The 14,930-nt window shown below is 48.2% G+C and overlaps 1 protein-coding gene across 1 annotated transcript; it reads right to left on the bottom strand.

The window, feature by feature from the left end:
- Nucleotides 1-4,419: 4,419 nt before the first annotated feature.
- Nucleotides 4,420-14,930, bottom strand: UNG (uracil DNA glycosylase). The gene is made up of 6 exons (XM_054712477.1): nucleotides 14,440-14,930; nucleotides 13,692-13,787; nucleotides 10,975-11,072; nucleotides 9,238-9,326; nucleotides 8,096-8,274; nucleotides 4,420-5,672 (listed from the first exon to the last, which is right to left on the bottom strand). The coding sequence occupies exons 1-6, from the start codon at nucleotides 14,749-14,751 to the stop codon at nucleotides 5,532-5,534; spliced, it is 915 nt and encodes a 304-aa protein (XP_054568452.1). The 5' UTR covers nucleotides 14,752-14,930; the 3' UTR covers nucleotides 4,420-5,531.

Consider the following 14,930-nt stretch of genomic DNA (forward strand, 5'->3'; position numbering starts at 1 on the left):
TTCCAAGAAGTGGACTTCGTGGGATCGTCTCCACGGCACTGATAAGCAGGACGAGCAGGGCCTCCTGGGTTGTCCTCTTGAAGCCTCGGGGTCACCCGCTGTCACCTGGAAGAGTGCCACATCCGTTTTATAGGCGTTGAGGATAAAGCACTACGGGCGGAGGGCTTAGCCCAGGGCCTGCGTCCCCGAGTTCTTGACCATCCGCAGCCCCTGTGACTGCGGTTAGGTTATGTATCAAGGCTACTTCACTCTCAAGTGGCTCATGCGATCCTTTCAAAGAGGCAGCTCTCCAACCACAGACACGTCCTCCTGCGTTTCCTGGGAAAGCCATCTGTGAGCCGAGGGGGAACACGTTAGACTCCATTTACATTCCCAGGGACAGCAAATAATGACCGTCTGGGCAGAGCGTCAACAGTGACAAGACGACTGGGCTGTGAAATCAGGTTGCCGTGGGTTTGAATCCGAGCCCTGCTACCTGTGGCTCTGGGCAGCGGGCCCAGCCGGTGTCCTCATCCAACTACTTCATCACCCGGGAGAGAAAATGAAATGGAACAATAGTGGCTTGCTCACAGCAGGCACTTCATAAAGTCGAATCCAACTCCTTGCTTTCAGAAAGATTAGAAAGCCCTCGCCGGTTTGGCTCAGTGGATAGAGCGTCAGCCTGCGGACGGAGGGGTCCCAGATTAGATTCCAGTCAAGGGCGGCACGTACCTCGGTTCCAGGCTCGATTCCCCCACCCTGGTCAGGGGGCTTGCAGGAGGCAACCAATTGGTGTGTCTCTCTCACATCGATGTTTCTCTCTCTCTCTCTCTGTCTCTCCCCCTCCCTTCCACTATCTCTAAAAAAATCAATGGAAAAATATCCTCGACAAAAAAGATCAATAAAGGGAAAAAAAGAAAAGATTAGAAACACTTCACACTCTCACTAAACACACACACCCACTCAGACGAAGAATTCTTTCTGGTGGCTCAGCTCTCCCTTGACACGCTCTCTGTAAGGCACAGGTGTTTTCTAGAAGACAATGGAAAGCTTGAAACCAAAGTTATTCACCAACTTTCCCCATCAAACTTAAGAACATTAATAGAAAAAAATGTATTTCTTTAAACACGGATTCAGAAAGTCTTATATATCATTGGCAAAAAAAAAAAAAATCACCTGGCCACATGGAAAGACATTGCCAGTCCTGCTGCAAACTGGCCCCTTTATAAACAGGCTATGTCTCCTCCTCCTCCTCCTCCTCCTCCACGGGGCCAGTGAAGTAAGAATTTCTGGATTGGCCCGGCATTAATATTCTTTAAAGCTCCCCCAGGTGACTCTGTAGTGAAGGTTGAGGAACGCTAATGGTTTGTTTGAAGCCTCCGGACCCCCCTCTCCATCACCCCAAATACAAGGACACAGGAAACACACAACTGAGTAGCCAAGAATGCCAAGTACTGATCGCCTGGTCTGTCCCACTCTCCAAACTCTGCAAACACGCTTCCAAAATGTCCGCTGAGAGAATCAACAGGTGACTTCAGGCTGTGAGACGCAGATTAAAAGTGTCAGGACCTGCCCAGCCGGCCTGGCTCCATGGTTGAGGTTCGACCTATGAACTAGGAGGTCATAGTTCGATTCCCAGTCAGGGCACATGCCCAGGTTTGGGGCTCGACCCCCAGTGTGGGGTGTGCAGGAGGCAGCTGATCGATGATTCTCTCTCATCACTGATGTTTCTACCTCTCTCTTCCTCTATGAAATCAATAAAAACATATACTTTTTTAAAGCGTCAGGACCCTAAATAGGAAAAGAGGCCTCCCCAGCAGGTTTGTTCCAGTCTTTTCTCAGCTGGAGTCACCACCAGTCAACACCCCCAGGACCCTCCAAAGTAGCCCAGAGCTCATACCTCGTACATCTCTAAGGTTTGACAAAGATAAAAAAAGCCACTGCCACACACAGACACACCAAAAAGTTCACTTCTCCAATTCAAAACCCTTCCTAAGACTTTTTTTTATTATTGATTTTTTACAGAGAGGAAGGGAGAGTTAGAAACATCGATGAGAGAGAAACATCTATCAGCTGCCTCCTGCACACCCCCTACTGGGGATGTGCCCGAAACCAAGGTACATGCTCTTGACCGGAATCAAACTTGGGATCCTTCAGTCCGCAGGCTGACGCTCTATCCACTGAGCCAAACCGGTTAGGGCTCCTAAGACTTTTTAATGCCAGGAGCAAACCGCAGCAGGAAAGGGAACTTCAAAAGGGAAAAAAGATGGGTGATCTTATTTACTAAGAAGCGTATTAACAACACGCTGAAGCCTCTGACTAAAACAATTCACAGGCCCCTACCTTGGCCCTCTGGACTCCGATCACAGATAAGTGACTTTGGCATGATTGTTTTATAACTTGGGGTTCCCAGGACACTTTGCATAACTGACTTCCTTGTGTTCCCAAAAGCCCTCAGCAGATCCTCTGCTTCTTGCCTGAGAGGGGAGATAGGAATCCTTGTTGGCCAGGTTCTCCCACGTAAGCCACACAGAACCGCCTGGACGGTGGCGGGAGCGGGGACGGACACAGCCGTTGGCTCTGTCATTGCTGGCGTCTGAGTAGGACCCCCTAGAACAGGGGGCTGCACACTATGGCCCGGGCCGACGGCTGTCCTGTGGCTCCTGAACTAAGAGTGGCTTTTTCATTGATGAAATGCTTGGAAAAAATAAAAAAGATTTCATGACACATGCAAATCCTATTAAATTCCAATTCTGGGGTCCCTAAACATTTACTGGGACACGGCCACACCTGTGTGCTTCCATTCTGCACGTGGCGGCTTCCTCTACAGCAGAGTAGGACTGAGGTAGGATGGCCGTAAAGCTTAAATATTTACTATCTGACCCTTTACAGAAAAGGCCCGCAGGCCTCTGACCGAAAAGGCCAAGATTGCCCTTCATGGTGGCATACCCAGTGCCATCATCGCAACAAATCCGAAAACACGTGAAAAAAACGTACCACCACACGGCCAAAAGTTCATCACAACCAGCCTTGTGCGTAAAAGATCAGTGATTAAATTTGTATTTTTTTTGGAGGGGTGGGGAGGAGGGTAGTAATAGACCATGTAAGAGGCTTCTCTGTGTTCTGTTAAAAGCATCACTATACTTAGAAGATTCACTATATTTTTAAAACAAGTTTGCTTTGTGAATCCTTTATGGTAACTCAGAGCTTCCTGCTTCCTCCCTTTTCTCATAGCCCCACAGAAATATTAACCCCTCCCCTGGTTCCTCCCTTGGCTAAAGGGGACCCATTGTCATGCCGGAGAGGACCCCAGGTCACCAGAGGGCAGATGAAGAATGCATCTTTGTTCTGCCTGCTTGCTGATGGCAGAACGTGGGATCGCAAGCCCTTCTCTTCAACCTTAAGAGAACTAAGACGTGGAGGGGGATTCTCAAGCGAAAGGTTCCCAACGCCCTGCTTTCCTAAGAAATGTCTATGCTGCTCTATGCGCCCTCGCTGGATACATTCTTTCTAACGCCCTTAAATACAGGCAATGAGTGACCAAGCCCTCCTGACCCCTTTTACTTCCTCCTGCATCTGACACCAGGAGTGTCCACCCAGTCTCTCATCTTTCTTTGTTGTTGTTTTGTTAATCCTCGTCCCGAGGACATTTTCCCATTGATTTTTAGAGGGAAAGGCAGAGAGAAACATCGGTGTGCGAGAAGCACACCGATTGGTTGCCTCCGGCCCGAGGAGGAGGAGGAGGAGGAGGAGGAGCCTGCAACCCAGGTGCCTGCCCTGGACCGGAATCAAACACGGCACCCTTTGGTCCTCTATCCACTGAGCCAAACCGGCCAGGGCCAGCCTCTCATCCTGATGGGCCACCCGCCTCTCCAGCTCTGCGGGCAGGTCAGTGGGCGAGGGCCTATGTTTTCCCAGCGTCCTGGCCTCACACCTCAACCTCGGATTTCCTGGAAAGTTTGCAAACACGAGCAGAGAGAGGCTGGGGAAGCTCCCCGCGCAGTGTCCCAAGGTTTGGCAGGACGCAGCCCTGACAGGCAACGCCAAGATCTCCGCAGAAATGTTTTCCAGCCGAAATGGGCCCTTTTGGAGTCTCAGCGGACCCTGACCCCGGCCAGCCTCCCCACAGCGCTGGAGTAGGGCCCGCCTGGACTTGGGAGACCCCTGGCCACCGTCCTGCCTTCGCCCCTCCCTGGAACCCCGCCCAACGCTTACCCAAGCCCTGCAGACGGGTGGGCGGCTCCATCAGGGCGGACGGAGCGGGGAGGGGCAAAGGCGGAGGAAAGAGCGAGGGCGGCCTGGAGGCGGCCCTTCCTGCCCGCCGGCAGTTGCCATGGCAACCGCAGTCCAAGGGCAGCCCAAGGGCGTCCGCGGATGGCCCGGCCCAGGAGCTGACTGGTGAGGGGTGAGCAGCCGCATGAAGGGCACAGCACAAAGTGAAACTTCAACAACCTTTTATTACCAAACTCTAGCAGGTCTAACTTTGAGCCCAGCTAACAGCATCGCTAACGGGACCTGGGATGGAGGCTCAGCCCTAATGAAGATGGTCTCTGAAAGGATTAAAAAAAAAAATACAAAACACCCGCATAGAAATCGAACTGTGACATCCTGGTTCACAGACTGACCCTCGACCACGGAGCCACGTCGGCCGGGTATATAAGTATTTTTTAAAAGAGCGAAATTCTCCAGTGTTCCAGAAAATGGTATCCCAAAGTGATTTCAGTCCAGAAAGAAAAAAAAAAAAAAGCATTTGGCACTATGCTGCCTTTTCTCCCAGTTCAAGATACACATGGGAGAAAACCATTTCCCTTCTTAAAACAAAACCAAACAAAACCCCCTTTCTCCTTCCTGTTCAACTTCCACTGCTTATTCCTAGAAACATCCAGAGAACAATATAAACTAGGCCCGGCCCACTCCTGGCCTCTGCCAGTCTGAAGGCTCACAGCAGGGACTGTTCCTTAGGGATTTTCTCCTCTGCTACAATCAGGTAACTGACCCCCAATTTCTGGGAACTGGCAAAAAAATAAAAATAAAAAACCCCATTTCCTTCCAGGAGGGGCCCGAGGGCTCTGTAAGGATCAGAGGGCAGTGGACCTGGCCCATCTGCGAAGGGGGACTTTCTATATAAAAACACCCAACACCTTATAACCTAACGTTTAACCTACGGGTAAAAGCAACTAGCAGCTGACTTAAGATACTGAGAAGGTGCTTACCTCCCCACCTTTAACCATAAAGGAAACAGAGGGGAGGAGAGTCTAGAGAATTTGAACTCCTCTCCTTTCCCAAAACTTCGACGTGTCTTTTCTAAGCCAAAGCCAAGTTCCCGAGACAGACACGTGGTCCCAGGGCACAGTCTCTGCTGGAGAACGCTGACCCTCCTGGGCAGCTGGCGCTCGGCCGCCTTACTGAAACGTTCTCCCCGGTGTGCAAAGTGCTGAAGGATCACGAGGGAAATTATTTTCTCAGTTCGACTTCGCCACTGACAAATACTTCAATCGCAGCTTCTAGAAACTGCCCGGAGGACCCCCCTCCTTCCCCGCCCCAGTTCAGGGTCACAGATCCTTCCAGTTGATGGGCTCCTTGCCAGACTTCCGCAGCAGCTCGTTGGTTTTGGAGAAATGTCTGCACCCAAAGAACCCTCTGTACACCGACAGCGGGGAGGGATGGGCGGTCTGCAGCACGTGGTGGCGCTTCTGAAAGAGAGAAAGAGAATGACCAAGAGTTGGCACGGCTGGGACTCTGTGGCTGTTGCACTTGAAGACAGTGTGCCGTCCCCTTTTGCGCTTTCTAAATCCTCCCACTTTGCTAAGTGCATTTATTTATTTGCCTTCGGTGTTCACATGAGGACATCAGTGCACTCATTCATTTGTGGGGCAACTACCTTTGCTAGGCTCTGAGGCTGCGAGGACCAGTCTCAGCCTCCAACTTGGCACCGTCTATGCAATCCTTTTCAGTGCCTGATGACCCAGCAATCCACTGCTGAGAATATATTTGCTGAAGGACACCTTGATGCATGTCCCTACACAAAGACGCAGGTTTAAGGGGGTTCGTGGCAGCACTGCTTCTCCAGGTAAAACCTAATATAAATTCAGTGTCATGCAACGGGCTAAAAATATTTTTCTCAAGTTCTTACAATGGAACACCCCATGGCTACTAGAATAAGGCTGAGCTACATATGCTGATAGACCTCCAAAATATATCAACTTTAAAAAAAAAAAGTGATAATTGCGTTAAAAATTTTTTTGGGGAAAAAATACCCAAAACACTATTTGTAGTAGTTCCTTCAGGGAAAAGAAGTAGCGGAAAGCTTTTGAGCCCCCGTCACTGTTGGGGTGTGTGCGGGAAGCAACCCACTGATGTCTCTCCCCCACCCCCAGGCCGCCACTTCTACTCTCTCTAAAGAGCAATAGAAACAATATCCTTGGGTGAGGATTAACAACAAAAAAGGGAATACTTTGATTCTGATTTTTAAATTTTCAACTGTCATTAACTGAGCAGGAAGATTATAGACTTTTTATTCTTTTCTGCATTTAAATTATAACCACCTAACTAATATTTTCAAACATCACTGCCTTCAAGTTGCTCGGTCCCGGAGGGGCCTTCACTGAAGCCAGGCAGCCCTGTGGTTAGGAGCTCGGAGCCTTAAGTGGGGCCGTCTGGGTTCAAGTCCTGGCTCCACCCCTGAGTTGCGTAGCCACAGGGAAGCTGCTGAGCCTCCCTGAGTTGCGTTTCATTTTTCATCTGTAATTGGGAATATCAACAAGCGCCTAGCTTCTAGTTACTGCAAAATGAATGAATGGATGATCACGTGTAGAGAATATTGTGAGAAGTAATTGAGGTCAAGTGCTCATTAGCACCCTGTCTGGCATGCAGTCCAGGCCCCTGGAAATGTGAGCTGTGCTGAGCATGGAAGGATGACTTAGCCTCTGGGGAAGAAAGAGGCCTCTCCACGCAGGACAAAGGAAGCAGGGCGTTCAAAGGCGGGCAGGGAAGTGGGGCACAGGAAACAAACCTGAGAAGTGCCTCCAAGCAGCCTGGAGTTGAGAGTGAAGAAGCAAGCTGTGGCTGAGACCAGGGCCATGCCCCAGACCCCAGCTTATCAGCTTAAGTCAGTGATGGCGAACCTATGACACGCGTGTCACCACTGACACGCGTAGCCATTTCTGATGACACGCGGCCGCTGAGGTTTACTAAATACAATTATATATAACAACTATACATTTATGTTATTTAAACTATAAATATCGCAAAATAATGTTTTTTCCTCAAAGTGACACACTACCCGAGTTATGCTCAGTTTTTTGGCGAAGTTTGACACACCAAGCTCAAAAGGTTGCCCATCACTGGCCTAAGTCATGGCCTTCAGGGAGAAGGCATCTGAATGCTCCAGGCAAGATCAGAGGGGCCTAAACCAAGGCAAAGGTATTTGAGGGGGGGTGGGGAACGTTTTTGAGATAAGAGAACTTGGGCCATGAATGACAGACTGGATAGGGGGGTGGGGGAGGGAGAGGAAGGGAAAAGAGGTGGGGAGGGGTTATGAATGATATCTGATTTGATTTCTGGCTGGAAAACTGGGTAGATTAGCGATTTTCAACCTTTCTCATCTAATGGCACACATAAACTAACTACCAAAATTCTGCGGCACACCAAATAATATATTTTCTGACCTGACACAAAAAAAATAAAAGGTATAATTTTGATTCATTCACATCAGACGGCTATGGTTGTGTTGGCTGTTGTCATTGTTTAATTTGACAATCTAAGAGGAAAGAGGTCAGTGCCCCCTGATTAAATAAGTCAGGTATTGCCATGTTTAAAAATTCTTGCAGCACACGGGTTGAAAATTGCTGACTTATTGTACTATTTTTTAAGTGAATGGTAGCTGGGGATCTGTGTACCTTTCTAAGTATATGGCAAGTTTATGCCTGTATTAGTAAATCATAAGTTGGCTAGTCACTTTCCTCATTACCGTAATTTGTCTAAATTTTGTTCAATTTTCAACCCTAATTACCGGTCTTCAGGGAAAATAAGCTTCATTTTATGGCAAGGATTTTCCAGGACCACACTGCAAGGATTTCTAGATTCTCACTGGTTTAAACTGTTAAAAACCACATACCCTATCGATGGCACTGCCCTTCTTCTGAGCGTAAGAGCCCCAGAGCAAGAAGACGAGGCCACTCGAGTTCTGATTTAGCCAGGACACAACCGCATCGGTAAATTGCTCCCAACCTCTCTCCTTATGAGAATTGGCCTGGTGCGCCCGGACTGTGAGGACAGCGTTGAGTAGGAGAACACCTGCAAACATCCACCAAAGAAAAGAGGTTAAAGGCAGGTTGAAACGAGTCAGCCCAACAATGAAGGCCAGGGCTAACCAACTGCATGAGGAAAGCATTCTCAGGATGGGACCCAGAGCGGCCGGCTGAAACTCGGCCATAGAGAAAGCATTTCAACAGACGGCTGGGCACTTCTTGGTGCTACCAGAGGGCACTGAACTTCCACCTCTGCACTTTCAACACCTTTGCAAGTTTGCAGCAGTAATGTGCATAAATACCATCGGTCATCAGAAAGAACTGTCTTTAAACAATATCGTAAGTGATATTAAATAACCCCAGAAAATAACAAAAGGAGGCCAAAGTGTTTTACTGCGGGGGAAAAAAAATCTAACTCAAGAAACCAAAGGGCAAATACTCTTTCCTTATCCTGGTTATAATTTATTTGTTAAAAAAGAAAGGAAAGCCCTGGTTGGTGTGGCTCAGTTGGCTGGGCACCGGCCCGTGCACGGAAAGGTTGCCAGTTCAGGCATACGCCTAGGTTGCAGGCTTGATCCATGGTAGGGGGCATGCAGGAGGCAGCTGATGGTTGCTTCACTCTCATATCAATGTTTCTCTCTCCCTCTCTCTTCCTCTCTCTAAAAAATCAATACAAAAAATCTAAGAAAAGGAAAAATTTAGTTAAAAAAAAAAAAAAAAGAAACCCATAGGTATTAAATACATACAACACCACCTATGTTGAAATGACAAAAGTGAGGACAAAATAATAATAAAGGGGAACACAGTTTTAAAATTATGATTAAAACATGAAAGAACGGGGCTGGGGTCAATCAGGGGAAAAAGGAGACATAAATAATACTTTAAACAATAAAAAAAACCATGAAAGAAAAAGAAGAAGAAAACATTGGCTGCAGGGTAAAACGGAGATTCCTTTTCTGACTTATAGAAGTTGAGTCATGTTAGCCACGTGTCGCAGTGGTTGGTTTACCTTGCTTGGCCCACCCAGACAAATCTCCATGGCCAGGATGAACAAAACCATCTATGTCTGTAGACAGCTCTTTATAAATGTTTTCCAAACTGAAAGCAAGCCAGAAGAAAAAAGTTCAGCCACCTCCAACAGACGTGTGAATTACAGCGTGTAAAGTCAGCCAGGTAAATTTTTTGGTCCGTTTGGATTTAAGGAACAGCGCTTCAGAAAACCTAAGCACACATTAGCCCAGGAGTTACAATCTCCCTCTCAATGGATGCCTAGTTACAGTTTTATATCTCTATGCATCGACTTATAAATACCCTCTAGCCCCGCCAGCATGGCTCAGTATAGTTGAGCGTCGACCTATGAACCAGGAGGTCACGGTTCCATTCCCGGTCAGAGCACATGCCCAGGTTAGTGGGCTTGATCTCCAGTGGAGGGCATGCAGGAGGCAGCCGATCAATGATTCTCTCTCATCATTATGTTTCTATCTCTCTCTTCCTCTCTGAAATCAATAAAAATATCCTACCTAATAATAGACAAATATGCAAATTGACCATACCTTCGCTATGCCCACGATTGGCCAGGAGGCGCGGGACTTGGGGTGGCGGAGTGGCCGATTAGGCCGGCGGGACACTGAGCTTGCATCGCCAGCGGCGCGAGCTCAGCGTCTGCGCCATGGCTGTGATGCTGCACAGAAGGGGCCTCTGGGGCAGCGAGCTCACGTCCCGCCACGGACCATCAAAAGCGGGGGAGCTGGGTGCCTGTCCGCTCCAGCACCAGCGGACAGGCACCCAGCTCCCCCATGATCGAAAGCGAAAGCGTGTAGGGGACCCTACACGTGCATGATTTAATCATGCACTGGGCCTCTAGTATATATATTAAAAATCCTCTAAAGAAGTAGTTCTTAACCAGGGATGATTTCTGTCCCACCAGGGACATCTGGCAATGTCTAAAGACATTTTTCATTGCCATTTTGTTAGTTGTTAGAATTCTCTAGTTCTAGGGGGCAGTGCTCCTGGCACCTGGTGGGTAGAGGCCATGAGTGCTGCTAAACATCTTCCAGTGCACTGGACCAACCCTTTCCCCCACAAAGCCCCAGCCCCCCAACATCACCAGTGCTGATACCGAGAAATCCCGCTCCAAAGGCTAGCGAAAGTCCCCCAAGTAGGCGTACCAATCATTTAAAACAGCGTTTGCCGCCCTGACCAGTTTGGCTCAGTGGATAGAGCGTCGGCCTGTGGACTGAAAGGTCCCAGGTTTGATTCCGGTCAAGGGCATGTACCTTGGTTGCGGGCACATCCCCAGTAGGGGGTGTGCAAGAGGCAGCTGATCGATGTTTCTAACTCTCTATCCCTCTCTCTTCCTCTCTGTAAAAAAATCAATAAAATATATTTTTAAAAATAAATAAAAAATAAAACAGCATTCGCCGCCCTGACCAGTTTGGTTCAGTGGATAGAGCATCGGCCTGTGGACTGAAGGGTCCCAGGTTCGATTCCAGTCAAGGGCATGTACCTTGGTTGCAGGTACATCCCCAGTGGGGGGTGTGCAGGAGGCAGCTGGTTGATGTTTCTCTCTCATCGATGTTTCTAGCTTTCTATCCCTCTCCCTTCCTCTCTGTAAAAAATCAATAAAATATATTTTTAAAACAGCGGTCGCCAACCGGTGGTCCGTGAGGTCCGAAAGGTTGGCGACCGCTGATTGAAAAAGTACACACCTGCAATTGGACCTGAGCCATCTATAAAGCAATCGTACCTGGGCGGAGGTGGAACAGGTCTTTGAACACTAAAGCAGAGGCCATGAGCTTGATTGGGTCCATGATATGGATCCTGTCCCAGGATGACAACCTTCACCTGCGAATGCCAGGTGGCAAATTAAACAATACTCTAGTGTAGGCAGTGTAAGTGAACACTGGGCTGACTGCTGACCTATACAAAGGGACAGGATAATGAGAAGAGCAACCCCCCTCCTCCCTACCCCCATGACCCAACTAGAACCCCCAGAAGAAAGCAGATGGCCTGGTACAGTGGTCGGCAAACTCATTAGTCAACAGAGCCAAATACCAACAGTACAGCGATTGAAATTTCTTTTGAGAGCCCAGTTTTTTAACCTTAAACTTCTTCTAACGCCACTTCTTCAAAATAGACTCGCCCAGGCCATGGTATTTTGTGGAAGAGCCACACTCAAGGGGCCAAAGAGCCGCATGTGGCTCGCGAGCCGCAGTTTGCCGACCACGGGCCTGGTGTCTTGCTTATTTTCCATTACCAAATTCTCCTCCACTCAACCACCCTGCCACACTGCCCCCTCCCTTCTGACACAGGTATTGGGAACAAGTTAGGGTCAACTTTGCTTTCGTCCCCCCTTCATTTGTCAAATTACAAAAGTAAATACGCCTTGAAAACAAGTACAACCATCCAGAAAGATACAAAACGGTTAGTCATCTCCCAGTTACCCTATTCCATCCTAATTTATTTTTTAAAATTACCTATAGAATTGGGGTTAGTGTACTCATCACCCTACATTTGGTGTTCCTCACATCACACATTTTAGCCTCCAAGTTAATAGAGCCCGGTCACTGATGGGCAGTCAGCTTGTTTTCCATTACAAAAAGTCACGCGGCAAACGCCCCGGTACATGTATGTTTCCCCACTGTTGCTTTTATTTCTGTGGAATACTTATAATAGGGGAGGTGCTGGTCAAAGGGTAAGTGTATTTTAAATTTTCATTTCCAACGAGTTGAAGCAATTCGGATTCCCCACCGGCAGCATGCGAAGGGGCTTGTTCCCCCAGATCTTCTAAGGAAGGAAACCAGAAGATAAAGAGGTCAGGTCAGGTCAAGAGCCACGGGAGTAGGCGGCAAGATGCAGTGAGAAGTAATTAGGTCACTGTCACGGGCTGTGTTAAGACACGGCTAATCCTTTGGATCGGGAGGCCTCCCACCTCTCCTTCATTCTCATGCTTCTGCTCGAGGTGCACCTTCTTAGAGTCTTCTTCCACGGCTGACATATGCCTTATCCTTCAAAGTCCAGCTTCGGACAGTCCCATCATCAGGAAGCTTTCCTGGGTCTCTCCCTTCCTGCTGCTGGTGCTCACACTGTCCCCTGCACAAAGCCACCTGTCCCAGCACGGAAGCTGGGTACGGGACAGCCCTGGAGGAGCCAGGTAACCTCCCAGACCCTCCTCATCAGGCGTCCTCAAACTACGGCCCGTGGGCCACATGCAGGTGTTTTTGCCGTTTTGTTTTTTTACTTCAAAATAAGATATGTGCAGTGTGCATAGGAATTTGTTCATAGTTTTTTTTTAAACTATAGTCCGGCCCTCCAACGGTCTGAGGGACAGTGAACTGGCCCCCTGTTTAAAAAGTTTGAGGACCCCTGCTCCACATGCTCACTTGCAAAGCCACTCTGGGCCATCTGATCCCCAGTCTCAGGCTCTTTTCTTAGTTTTCCCTACTGGTATTCAAAACAGAACATCTACTCAACCAAGGGGCAAAATAGTAGTGAATTTAAAATAACTTGGTTTTGTTTGTTTTTTCTAACTTCAGAAACAAGGAGCTACATCCAAAGTCCTTACTCTAAACTGAAAATTGTGAAGTTTGCTAAGTATTAGGCATAGTAGCCTTATCAGGATGCCTTATTCACCCGTTTCACTTCTACTTAACAGATATTTACTATGTCACGGGATTCCTGCTTTCAACTTACAAAATGGGGAGGGAAAAGCGTAAGAAGGAAGTGTAAAAACCTCCAGTGTAAGCAGACACTAAGCATATTTGGGGGGTTTTGAGGAAAACCAGATCACAACGGTGGTGGAAACAGGGTTCAGTGAGGTGCCGTAGATCTATAGTTGGTTTTAAAAGACAGAAGCGAGGAGAGGCGTGCCACAATGCTCAGTTCTGATGTAGAAGAATGGGAGGTGGAGGAAAGGCTGGCTAAGTAGGCCATGCAGCTTCCGTAGTTCAGTGGGAAGCCAGACAAGCTTCTGAACAGGAGACTGACTTGACTAGAGGCTCCAGGCAGCAGCTGGTTGTACAATCAACCAACGTAAAGGGATTTGGTAACCTGACAGGGCAGCAGAGCTGTTTGGGCCAGAAGTTAAGAGACTAAAGGACAGCGTGGTCAGACAGAAAGAATTTGGAGCTTCAAGTCAAGGTGGGGTTGACTATAACCAGGTGAAAGAGAGTAACTCCTTCATGCCTCAGTTTCCTCATCACCACCACAATAATACTTAAGATTGGTCTGGGATTGGTTTCAGGATTAAATAAAATACAAGAAAGGAGCGCATATAGACACAATGGTCTATGTTAAAAATAAAAGAGTAAATACAGGTTAAAATATAGCCTGACAAATCTCACAATTTTAATATTTTATTTTGTTAAAATATGGACAGTGTTTTAACTCCAGTGTCCCTAATTAAGAAATACTATTTGACTCCCACTCTTCTTTTGCAAAAATTCACCCACAACCTGTACTTACATCTCTTATGTTGCACATTTGGGTCCAGGTGAAGACTTGGTGTGGGGGCGGATAAACAGTGTGATGTCTTCTTTCTTCTGCAACAAATCCCATTAGCTGATTGAAAAAAAAGAAACTCGATTTAAAATCAGATTCTCACTGAAAAGCAGTGAGAATGAATTCAATAAGAAAGTTAACTGAAGCATTATCTAACTCTTTGCTATGTTTTATGTCCCAATTCTTTTTTGCCCTGGCCTGGTAGCTGTTGGTTAGAGCGATACATTGAGGTTGCAGGTTCTATCTCCAGTAAGGGCACATCTCTAAAATCAGTACGTAAAAAAAAAAAAAAAAAAAAATCTGAATAATTTTAAAGAAAAACCAAACAAATAAAAACAGTACCTGCTTCCCCCTCCCCCCCCCTTTCTTTGGACTGGGTCAAAATTGATTGGCTTAGATGCTCGGATTTCCTGTTAATGCAAGCCCCGCCCCCCTTTTAAAAGGCGGAGCCAGGTTTCAAGCAGCCTGGTTTGTGGTTTTTACTTTGCCCCCCTTTCCTGGAGAGCAGACTAACTAGATGGGTTAAAAGAAGCCACGATATCATCTTAAGTCGTTTAGAAACGAATATAAATGTGCAGATTCAAAACACCATAGTTAACGGGAAAAGGACGCTGAAGGAGGGAAAACAGGAGACTACGAAAGCAACTGCCTATAAACGTGGCCTCGGCCTGCTATACTAACAAGACTAAGGGCGCGCAGCCTCCTCGTTTACCTTTATAAAATACGGTTTTCCGAACTCTCCGCTGAGGTGCTTCTTCCAACTCTCGCCGAAACCCACCGGCACGTTGCGAGCCGCGAGTCTAAGCAGGGCCGCGGCCTTGTTCTTCTGGATGCGGTCCAACTGCTCGGGGCTCAGCGGCGACGAGGGCGGTGTGCCGGGCTCCTCCTGTTCCGCCCGGGCCTTCTTGGCGGGGCTGACCTGCAAGTGGTCCCCGCAGAGACGGGTCAAGATCCACAGCGGACCTCTCCCAGGCACCAGCAGGTTCCGCCCCCAACCCAAGGGCCCATAGCAGAGGACGCCCATTCGTGGGTTTCAGCCCCCCACCCGGAAGGTCAGTGCAAAACCGGCCTCTGGGAACCCAGGCCTTTGGCCAGACCCGCGCTTAGCAGGCCGACGCCCCAAATTTCGTGTTTGGTATTAATACGGGGCGGAATGGAGCGGTGCGCTGCAGGGGAAGCCCTGCAACCAGGCGCCCCGCCCCG

This window comes from Eptesicus fuscus, chromosome 23, assembly GCF_027574615.1.
Source record: "Eptesicus fuscus isolate TK198812 chromosome 23, DD_ASM_mEF_20220401, whole genome shotgun sequence".
NCBI classification, from domain to species: Eukaryota; Metazoa; Chordata; class Mammalia; order Chiroptera; family Vespertilionidae; genus Eptesicus; species Eptesicus fuscus.